At 41.7% G+C, this 12,211-nt stretch overlaps 1 protein-coding gene and 1 long non-coding RNA gene across 2 annotated transcripts in view; one reads left to right on the top strand and one right to left on the bottom strand.

The window, feature by feature from the left end:
• The window catches only part of LOC130362811 (uncharacterized), a 53,948-nt gene extending 48,004 nt beyond the window's left edge, over positions 1–5,944 (bottom strand). Inside the window, exon 1 of the long non-coding RNA XR_008891579.1 lies at positions 5,520–5,944. This is a non-coding gene — a long non-coding RNA (uncharacterized LOC130362811). The remainder of the gene's footprint in view (positions 1–5,519) is intronic.
• The window catches only part of ANKEF1 (ankyrin repeat and EF-hand domain containing 1), a 44,531-nt gene that overhangs the window by 7,433 nt on the left and 24,887 nt on the right, over positions 1–12,211 (top strand). The window contains exon 3 of the mRNA XM_056567859.1: positions 3,599–3,798. Within this exon, the coding sequence (XP_056423834.1) occupies positions 3,599–3,798 (200 nt within the window). The remainder of the gene's footprint in view (positions 1–3,598; positions 3,799–12,211) is intronic.

Raw genomic sequence — 12,211 nt, forward strand, 5'->3', positions numbered from 1 at the left:
AAGGATAGGGGATAAGATGTCTGACCACGGGGGTCCCGCCGCTGGGGACCCCCGCAATCTTGTGTTCGCCACCCACCTGTTTGAGCTGCACGCCGCGGTGCCAGCTCATAAACAGCCGGTGGTGACCACGGGAACGGAGTATGGTGACGTCACGACTCCGCCCCCACGTAACATCACCCCCCCCCCCCCCCGTCCCCGCTATGCAAGTCTATGGGAGGGGGGCTTGACGGCCGTCACGCCTGCTTCCATAGACTTGCATAGCGGGGGCAGGGGGGTGACATCACACGGGGGCAGAGTTGTGACGTCACCATAGGAGATATGTCATAGTGAAAAACGTATCCCCTATCCTGCGGATAGGGGATAAGTTTGTGATCTCTTATTCGGGGCCTTGACTCTCCCTGGCCCGAAGCGGGGGCCACCATGCCCCCCCCCCATATATCTCTGTGGAAGAGACGAAGATAGCCGAACGGCTCTCCCATAGGGAATACGTTTTTCACTAGAGACTTCTCCTTTAACCGATCTTTTCTCTGGAGTCTTTTTTTAAATTCCTTTTCTCTATATGAAGACAAATATAAAGTAATTTAGTAGTAGAGGCCCTCATACAGCAGCTATTACTGTGATGATATCCCAAGCAACCTGAGGAAAGAGGCATCAAAGGGCAGGGGCTCAAGCTCCCTTTGTGCACAATGGAGGACATTTATCATTATATATACACCGTTTTCATTGTCTATATTGCGAAAAAAAATTGCTCAATTAAAGGGGTACTCCTGTGAAAACCTTTTTTCTTTTAAATCAACTGGTGGCAGAAAGTTAAACATATTTGTAAATTACTTCTATTAAAAAAATCTTAATACTTCCAGTACTTATTAGCTGCTGAATTCTACAGAGGAAATTCCTTTCTTTTTGGAACACTGATGACATCACGAGCACAGTGCTCTCTGCTGACATCTCTGTCCATTTTAGCAACCATGCATGGCAGATGTATGGCAGATGTATGCTAAGGGCAGCATGGTGGCTCAGTGGTTAGCGCCGCTGCCTTGCAGCGCTGGGGACTTGGGTTCAAATCCCACTAAGGACAACAATAAATAAAGCATTATTATTATTATAACGTTAGCAGAGAGCACTGTGCTCGTGATGTCATCAGAGAGCATTCCAAAAAGAAAATAATTTCCACTGTAGTATTCAGCAGCTAATAAGTACAGGAAGGATTAAGATTTTTTAATAGAAGTAATTTACAAATATGTTTAACTTTCTGCCACCAGTTGATTTAAAAGAAAAAAGGTTTTCACCGGAGTACCCCTTTAAGTTGTTTTTTTTTTTGCGTACTTTTCCCTAGTAGTTTTACTGTGGAATTCTATGTGACTGTGTACGGTAGAGCTGATTATGCAGTGTACATCGATTTATCAACTGCCTCTTTAATATTTACACGCACAAACTTTGCGCAAGTCCCAATTAAATTGCGCAAATATACACCATCTAGGAGGACACGTAAAAACCTGTTAGAAACTGTCCAGCAATATATAATACAGATTTAGAATCACCTCCAATTATTTCTCTTTGCCATAGATTGACTATTATACTACACTATGTGACAAATATTAACTAAACTTGATCATTTTTTTTTTCATATGCTTTTTCCAATTTAAATGGGCACTGTCACCAAGCTTATTTTTTGATATGTTGTAGTACTTATGAACTACAACATATCTCTAATATACTTTTATTATTTTTTTTATCATTAAAATAGTTTATTTTAATTTTGAAAACCGGCCACTAGGGGTCTCCCTCCTAGTGGCCGGCTGCAGGATGGCGTGACGACACGCTTGAATTTGGACCGATGCCGGTCGGGCAATTGGTCCTAATTAATTCAATCAGACAGCCAGGAGCGTGCGCTGTGAGCGCATTGGCTCCCTGGCCTCACAAGCCGGCCCCGCCTCCCGGCCACTAAGGTATAAGAGCGGGGTTCAAGGGACTGAGAGTGGAGAGTGGGGTTCGGGGGGGGGGGGGGGAAGACTGAGAGCGGGGTTGGGGGGGGAGACTCAGAGCGGGGTTCGGGGTAGCGACATGGCCATAACGTTTTTGTTTTCAACACAGGCTGCTTCCAGTTGTTTCACCACTACAACTCGCAGCGTGTCCTGACAGCCAATAGATGTCAGGGCAAGCTGGGAATTGTAGTGGTGAAACAGCTGGAGGTACCCTGTATAGATGAGCTAGGGGCGGAAGTCAGCCCCCCCAACAGGCATCAGTGACGTCGCGCCTGCTGGGGAAGTCTGCCTGTCTACCTGGTAAGTGAGCACACTACCAGGTAGACAAAAAGGCATTTCTCACATAGTAAAAAAAAATTAAAGGCAGGGAGGGGGTTTGGGATAGATGGGCAATAGGCAGGGACAGAAAAAAAAGGATGGTGGGAGCTACTCTTTAAATATTTTTTTTTGCCCCGGCACAACCAGTGAGTAGGGATAATCAGCACTAGCCTACTCCTTAAAGGTGTACTCCTCTGCTAAGCATTTGGAACAAATTGTTCTATGACGTCACGAGCTCCCGGCTCTGGTTTGTTCCAAACGCTGAGCAGTGGAGTACCCCTTTAATGTCCTCATTTTCTGCTCCAGAGTTTCCCTATGGTTCTCCCCTTTTGTGAAACTGTTCCACAATATGATAATCTGGTATATTAATAATCCACTCATTTTCTATTTTAATTTTACCAATCTCGCTTACTCCAGGCATATTTTTGTGTGTATATATATATATATTTTTATTTTTTTATTTTATTTAAAAAATCTTTTAAACTATGTTTTATTTAACAGTTTCTGTTTAACAGTTCAGTTTAACAGTTTGTGAAGAGCAGCTCTGGGAAGTGTGAGGTAGAGAAGGAGGTCACGGTAGAGGGGCCCAGGGGGGCGTCTCTATATTTGCGCAACATTTATCAAAGGACGTGCGCATTTTCAGTAAATTTTGCATAAAAGTGTAAATTAGACAGGCAGTGTAAAGGGGTAGATCTGTTTCAACAATAGACACCTAATGATAAATGTCCCCAATGTGTGTACATCCCTGTATGTAAACTTTAGAGTAAATGCACAAGGAACTGTACCAATCCTGAGGATTAGATTTTTGGCAAAGGAATTTTTTTGGCATCAAAGTTTAGCTGCAGCATGGATTATAGTGTTCAAAACATGTCAATTTCTGTTGTAAATGTTTACAGGTAATTTTGCTCTTTTTAATGTAGAGGCGTTAAATTAACAGGACATCTGCAGTTTTACATCCACGGTGCATAATGTGCATCCAGACAAACAGATTATTATATTTAAAGGGGTATTCCGCCCCTAGACATCTTATCCCCTATCCACCACCCCTATCCACCGTGACACCACGAAGTTTGCTCCGTTCAGCAGATGACACAGGGTGCTTCAGGAGAGATCGTGGTGGTTCCCATCGGTGGGACCCCCGCAATCAGACATCTTTGGATAGGGATAAGATGTCTAGGGCCGAAGTACCCCTTTAAGCCTCCAATATTGTGCTGGGGAGCCTTAACAGAACAGAAGTTATTCTCTGGTATACCTTTATCACTTTGTAATTATAACCGTTTTCCTTTTTTCAACAGGCATTCTGTTTTACTGCATTTCGCCTACTAAGAGGCATCTACGTTGCTTTCAGCTGGTGTTGGCCTCTGGAGCTGATGTCAATAACACTTCAGTAGAAGGAATACCGGTGCTGCTGGCAGCATGTGAACAGGCGCAAGAATGTAAAGAAATGTGTCTAAGATTATTGGAGAAGGGAGCCAATCCCAACACTTCTAATCCGGTAGGAATATCCATGATCTTAATATAATTGATACACACCAAACCTATCATTTAAATTATATATATATATATGTAAAGTCAGTTGGTACTACAGTAGAATCTCCCAATAGCGGACACTCAGGGGGAATAAAAAAAGTGTCTGCTATTGAATGATGTCCCCTATTGGGAAAAAAGGGTAAACAATCTTTCTAAATGGTAGACTACTGTTCTGTACTCACTCCAGAGTGTAATTACCTAGAAAACATGATAAAAAGCAATATTACAGTAGAATCTCCCAGCCATTTAATCACCCCTTATCCCTCCCCTGTATAAATTCATCCCCTTTATACCCTGTGCCACCGTATTCCCCCGCGGCTTGTGCCAAATTATCCCCCCCCCCCTTACCCCTGTGCCACATAATTTCCCCTTGCTTGCCCTGTGCCAGTCCCCCTGTATAACCCTTTGTGTTAATTCATCACCCCCCTCTTTATGAAGTGGCACAGGGGAATAAAGGGGGAAGAAATAGCACAGGGGTGGTAAAGAGGGGGTGATGAATTTTGCACAGAGGGTAATAAAGGGGAAATGAAATAGCACATGGGTAGCAAGATGAAATTATATGGCACAGGGGGTAATAAAGGGGGGATGATTTGGCACAGGGGAAATAAAGTGGAAGGAGGGAGGTGAATGATGTGGCCGGCGGATGGACAGAAACAGGAGACCACTGTTTAAACATCAGTCTTCTGCTTCTGTTCCGGGGCTTCTGCAGGGGGATGCAGCAGGGGCCTGGGCCCCTTACAGGAGTATTATCGGCTGTACCCCCTGACGTCAGGCCCGTGTACAAGGTAGGGCCCACACATAAGCCTGGTTGTCCCCTATTGAGGGTGTTTTGTCCCCTATTGGGTGTGTCCGCGTCTGATATTGGGAGTGTCACCTATTCGGATGGTGCAAATACATTAAGTCTTATGGGACTCTGCCGGGGAATTAAAAACAGTCCCCTATTGGGAGGTGTCCACTAAGGGAGATTTTACTGTACCACCTTCCGCCAAGACAATCCTCCACTGTTAATACAACAGCTCTATCCTAGACTATGTGGCATGTTAAAAGGTATAATGCTACAGCATGGTGGTGGTGCTCAGCATGGAGCATGAAGTTCCCCAGCACTCACCAATATATAGCTCATACATATACAGACATGGAGGCCAATGGCTATTTTACACAGCAATGCTTCATCAAGGCTCTACCCACAATGCCATATTTGTTTTTTAAATACACACCCCTTATTTAACTTTTAACACATATGCAAGTTAGTTAAGAAAATCGTTCAATACCGAATATATGACAGTAAGTTTACAATACAAAATATAAAAAACACATAACTCTGAAGTCACTGCGGTCAATCAGCCATACGGTCATTCAGTCATTCACCGGCGATACCGGGGCTCCCGTCTTAGAAATTAGTTGTGCCTCCTTTATAAGCAATACATTATAGCTGCCCCCTCCTAAATGGGGTAACCTTACACATCCAAGGCATTGAAACCACATTGCCCTTGAGTCTGAATTGTGACATAAATGCACATGTTTAATCAGGCATGGTGCTCCCACATAAAGGAACAAAGACAACAAGGAAAAAGATACGAACATGCAAAAGAACGAATATGCCCGCAGAACTTAACATACATCGGTCTGATGGTTATAATAAAGTAATTGAAGCTGCACAACCATATAATTGCATAAAGTACAAACCTGGTTTTGCATGTAATAAACTGGCTGACCTGTACATAAACGCCTCCTAATGTAAATCTTCGCTTACAATGCAGAAAACGACAATAATGACATTGACCGCAGCTGTAATGACCTTTATAATGTTCCATATCTGACCAGCTTCTGTTAGAGGATGACCTCAAAAACCTGCCAGTTATTAATATATATTACAACACCTCCTTAAAGACACTAGAGGTCGCCCTGCTGCTATTTCTGCCAAAGCAGGATTCTCAATTACTTTCAAATGGCGATTAATAGCTACACGGATCATTTCAGACGTGGGGCTAAAGCGAAAAGAAAAGACAAAACGCTTTTCTCACTTCATACTCTGCCCACATGTATTGATGACATATATCATATATAGTATGTCAGTATAGTCATTTGCGCTCTGTAACGCCTGATCTAATATTTATACGTTTCTATAAATGCCTGCTCTATAAACATTTTCTCATCACAGTTCATTTGCCTAAGGTATGTTCACACTGTGGAATTCCTGTGGAATTTTGTGAGCGGAAGTCCGCGCAGTGAACATTACCATCATTGTGAATAAATCTTCCGTGAGACCCATTCACACTGAAGAATTTCAGCGGCGGACAATTTGCCACTGAAATTGTTCCGTGCAAAGAAGGGACATGTTCATTCTTTGCACAGAAGTCTGCGAGCACTGCATATTGAAATATTTTCAGTGGCGGCCACCAGATGGATTCTCCGTTCGCGGAATTCTGCGAACAGAGATTCTGCAGTGAAAACGTACCCTAAGATGGAAAAATTGCGCATATGGCACAGGTTTGTTAATATGATCTGCATAATAACTGTCATAGTGTAATAGTATATTTCTAGACGTAGGCTATTGATAACCCATAGTATGTAACTGGACCTCATTTACCACAACAAGCACATCCAAGAATTCGATTTTTTGAGCTTGGGTGTTGGGATTCACTCCCATTATCCTTGTTTATTGAAAAATCACCACTGCTTCTCATTTGCTTTGTCAGCTACAGTCATGGCCGTAAATGTTGGCACCCCTGAAATTTTTCAAGAAAATGAAGTATTTCTCCCAGAAAAGGATTGCAGTAACACATGTTTTGCTATACACATGTTTATTCCCTTTGTGTGTTTTGGAACTAAACCAAAAAAGAGAGGGAAAAAAAGCTAATTGGACATAATGTCACCAAACTCCAAAAATGGGTTGACAAAATGATAGCACCCTTTCAAAATTTGTAAAAAAAAAAAAAAAAAAAAGATTGTTTCAAGCATGTGATGCTCCTTTAAACTCACCTGGGGTAAGTAACAGGTGGGCAATATAAAAATCACACCTGGAAGCAGATAAAAAGGAGAGAAGTTCACTTAGTCTTTGCATTGTGTGTCTGTGTGTGCCACACTAAGTATGGACTACAGAAAGAGGAGAAGAGAACTGTCTGAGGACTTGGGAACCAAAATTGTGGAAAAATATCAACAATCTCAAGGTTACAAGTCCATCTCCAGAGATCTAGATTTGCCTTTGTCCACAGTGTGCAACATTATCAAGAAGTGTGCAACCCATGGCACTGTAGCTAATTTCCCTGGGCGTGGACGGAAGAGAAAAATTTATGAAAGGTGTCAAAGCAGGATAGTCTGGATGGTGGATAAGCAGCCTCAAACAAGTTCCAGAGATATTCAGTCTGTCCTGCAGGCTCAGGGAGCATCAGTGTCAGTGCGAACTATCTGTCGACATTTAAATGAAATGAAATGCTATGGCAGGAGACCCAGGAGGACCCCACTGCTGATACATAGACATAAAAATCAAGACTACATTTATCCAAAATTAACTTGAGTAAGCCAAAATCCTTCTGGGAAAACGTCTTGTGGACAGATGGGACCAAGATAAAGCTTTTTGGTAAAGCACATCATTCTACTGTTTAGCAAAAAATGGAATGAGGCCTACAAAGAAAAGAACACAGTACCTACAGTGAAATATGGTGGAGGTTCAATGATGTTTTGGGGTTGTTTTGCTGCCTCTGGCACTGGGTGCCTTGAATGTGTGCAATCTGAAGATTACCAATGGATTTTGGGTCGCACTGTACCGCCCAGTGCCAGAAAGCTGGGTTTGCGTCCGAGATCTTGGGTCTTCCAGCAGGACAGTGACCCCAAACATACGTCAAAAAGCACCCAGAAATGGATGGCAACAAAGTGCTGGAGAGTTCTGAAGTGGCCAGCAATGAGTCCAGATCTAAATCTCACTGAACACCTGTGGAGAGATCTTAACCCCTTAATGACGCAGGATGTAAATGTACATCCTGGTGCTGTGGTACTTAACACACCAGGACGTACATTTACATCCTATACATAACTGCGAGCATCGGAGCGATGCTTGGGTCATGCGCAGTAGGTCCCCTCAGATGCTGTGATTAATACACGGTGATCCAATCATCCAGAACGGCAGACAGAAGTCCCCTCACCTGCCTCCGCTGCCTTCCACGGGTCTTCTGTTCTGGCCTGGAGATCGAGCAGACCAGAGCAGAAGGTGACCGATAACACTAATCAGTGCTATGCATAGCACTGAACAGTATTAGCAATCGAATTGCTATAAATAGTCCCCTATGGGTACAATTAAAGTGTAAAAATAAAAGTAAAACAAGTAAAAAATAAAAGTAAAAACATTTGAAAAATCCCCTCCTCCAATAAAAATGTAAATTTCAGTTTTTCCCCATTTTATCCCCAAAAAGTGTAAAAAAAAATGTTTTAATAAATATAGTTGATATTGCCACGTGCGGAAATATCTGAACTATTAAAATATAATGTTAATTATCCCGTACGATGAACGGCGTGAACATAAAAAAGAAAAAAAAAGTCCAATATTGCTGCTTTTTTTTAAATAACATTTTATTCCAAATAAAATTGATAAAACATGTACTAAAAGTTTTATATATGCAAATGTGGTATAAAAAAAAGTACAGATCACGGCGCAAAAAATGAGCCCCCATACTGCCACTTATACGGAAAAATGAAAAACGTATATATGTCAGCAAAACAGAGGGATTTTAAACGCACTCATTTGGTTAAAAAGTTTACGTTTTTTTTTAAGCTGTATAATAATAGAAAAGTATGTAATCATGGGTATCATTTTAATCGTATTGACCCACAGATTAAAGAAAACAGGTCTATTTTTACCATAAAGTGTACAGCATGAAAACAGAACCTTCCAAAATGTGCTAAATTGCGGTTTTCTTATTAATTTCCCCACACAAATAGTAATTTTTTGGTTGCACCATACATTTTATGGTAAAATGAGTGATGTAATTAAAAAGGACAACTGGTCACGCAAAAAACAAGCCCTCATACTAGTCTGTGGATGAAAATATAAGAGAGTTATGATTTTTAGAAGGCAAAAAGGAAAAAACCAAAACGTACAAATAAGTCCTTAAAGGGGTTCTCCGGTGCTTAAACATCTTATCCCCTATCCAAAGGATAGAGGATAAGATGCCTGATCGCGGGAGTCCTGCCGCTGGGGACCCCCGGGATCATGCACGCGGCACCCCGTATGTAATCAGTCCCCGGAGCGTGTTCGCTCCAGGACTGATTACCGGCGACTACAGGGCGGGCGGCGTGTGACGTCACGCCTGCGCCGGCGTGTGACGTCACGCTCCGCCCCTCAATGCAAGCCTACGGGAAAAGGCGCCCATCCAATAAGAGAGACCTGGAGCAGTTTGCAAAGGAAGTGTGGTCCAACATTCCGGCAGAGAGGTGTAAGAAGCTTATTGATGGTTATAGGAAGCGACTGATTTCCGTTATTTTTTCCAAAGTGTGTGCAACCAAATATTAAGTTAAGGGTGCCAATAAATTTGCCCAGACCATTTTTGGAGTTTGGTGTGACATTATGTCCAGTTTGCTTTTTTTTTTTTAACCTTTTTTGGTTTAGTTCCAATACACACAAAGGGAATAAACATGTGTATAGCAAAACATGTGTCACTGCAATCCTTTTCTGTGAGAAATATTTCATTTTCTTGAAAAATGTTAGGGGTGCCAACATTTACGGCCATGACTGTATATGTATGTGGAACACATCTGATTTTATCATCATTGCATAATTGGATAACCCCTTTAAAGGACAAGTATTGCACTGTGGGTATGCCTTTTATGAAGCATTGCTGAGTGCAAGTGAAACAGCCTCCATGTCCATATAGCTGCAATAAACCAAGGTTTTTGAGCTACATATTGGTGAGCCAATTTCAGTTTTTCATTATGTTTTTTTTCTACTCAAGTTCTAAGAGCCATAATTTTTCTATTTTTCTATCGACCGTACATGAGGGCTTGTTTTTTGCGGGACCATTTGTGCTTCTTTCTACATAATATAATGCAAAACCACTAAAAATAGGAATGATGATGCATCAAAATTCAGTTAGATTAAACACTTGTACATAAACCCATTTCTCCCTCAACCCATTTAAGGTTCCTTATGTAGGCCACTGTAACAATCATAGCTCAAAATACGTCGGGACTGAGACTGATTCATTTCGGATTGGCAGGTCCGAAGACTGACACTTCCGTGTATTACCACATATTTATTGGTAGAAACTGATTTTTATCACTTCTATGACAGTTTTTTGGGATCCACTGAGACCAACAATCTGCATTTCTGTCATTGGCTATTGTTATGGAGTTTACTATGCTGGATAAATATTTTACTAGATCAGACATTTCTGCACATGGGTTTATGGATTTGTTTGTTTTTTGTAGTTTTATAAAAAAAAATTGTTTGTAAAAGAGGAGTTTTAATCATACTTCTAGTCCCTCTAGGGACTAACTTAACTATACAATTGCTTGACTGCTTGTACAGTATGCTGCGATATTTATGTATTGCAATGTACTGTTATTTTCACTCCTTTTCCTATCTGCAGTTACACCCTGCATAGGTTTTGTTGGGGTAAATGGCTCAAATTAAACTTATCTCCAATGCCTGCTGCTGACAGTGGGCATCAGCTGCTCATAGCGGTTGGTACCAGTTGAGTATGGAGCAGGCTCAGCTTCTCATCCTGCTCCATATTTCCTTAACACCCACATGATAAAGTATATAGGCGTTAACAAGACATTACAGTAAGAAAGTCAAAACATGGCATATTAACCCCATTCCCAGGAATGCCCCCCTACTTCATTTGGGTAGGGTTTGCACAAACCCCAACCCATTTCCTTAGATTTTCGCACTAAAATCAGGACTTTGCATGTGTTTGCATATGTGTAGCCTCAGATTTCTGCCACATATTTGCATACATTTGACTGCATATTTTGTTGAAGTTTCAGACCTCAATAAGCCCCAAATCAGTGGGGTGAACCCACATCCTGGATTTCTGAATACACGTGGAATAAGTGGCATGTCACTTGTTCCACCTTTTTTAACCCCTTAAGGACGCAGGGCGTACCTGTACGGCCTGCTCCTGCTCCCCTGCTATGACGCGGGCTCACGAGCTGATCCTGCGTCATAGCGGGGTTGTCCTGGTGGCTATCAGCCACTTGGACCCGTGTCTAATGCCGGACATCATCGATCGTGGTGATGCCTGACATTAACCCATTAGACACTAATCAAAGTTTATTGCGGCATCTAAAATGAAAAAAATCTATTCCTGGCAGCTAAGCGGAGCTGATCGGGACCACCGCGGTAAAACTATGGTGTCTCGATCCGCTGAGAGGATGGTGGGAGGACCCTTACCTGCCTCCTCGCTGTCCGATCGGTGCTCTGATGCTCCAGGAGGCCTCGGCAGTCTGAAGCTAACGAGCAATAATAACACTGATCAGTGCTATGCTATGGCATAGCATTGAGCAGTGTATGCAGTCCAAGGATTACATGTAATACTCCCCTATGGGGACAACAAAATTGGTGTAAAAAAGTGAAAATCAAAGGTTAATAAATGTGAATTAACTCATTCCCTAATAAAAGTTTGAATCCCCCCCCCCCCTTTTCCCATAAAAAAAAAAAAATGTAAACTAAAATAATCATAAACATATGTGGGATCGCCACGTACGTAAATGCCCGAACTATAAAAATATAAACACCGTGAGTGAGAAAGGCAGTCAGCACCACACCACCTGTGAAGATGAGCAGGCTCTTAGGTTGGATCCTGTCCGCAGGTTATCCGGTGCCCATGTCTAGCAGTTAGATAAATCAAATATACTTGGTAGAAGAGAAATGACACAGCACCCAGGACACTTCTTGCGAACACTTGCAGCTTTATTGCTAGGAGCGGGATACACGAAGATGCACAAATCCTCGTGTATCCTACTCCTAGAAATAAAGCTCCAAGTGTTCGCAAGAAGTGTCCTGGGTGCTGTGTCATTTCTCTTCTACCAAGTATACTATAAAAATATAACATTACTTTAAACGCACGGTCAATGGCGTATACTTAAAATAATAAAAATACAAAATTGTGTATTTTTGGTCATTTTGTATACCCTAAAAAAAAGGATCAAAAAGTCCAATCAGAACTACCGATAAAAACTACAGATCACGGTGCAAAAAACGAGCCCTCACACATCCCTATATACAGAAAAAATTAAAAAGTTATAGGGGTCAGAATAATTTTAAATATACAAATTTTCATGCACAAAGTTATAATTTTTTTTTAACAGAAGTAAAACAAAATCAATCCTATGTAAGTAGGGTATCATTTTAATTTTACCGAAAATTGCACTGTGTGAAAAGG

Source organism: Hyla sarda, chromosome 3 (genome assembly GCF_029499605.1).
Source record: "Hyla sarda isolate aHylSar1 chromosome 3, aHylSar1.hap1, whole genome shotgun sequence".
In the NCBI taxonomy this organism is placed as follows: domain Eukaryota; kingdom Metazoa; phylum Chordata; class Amphibia; order Anura; family Hylidae; genus Hyla; species Hyla sarda.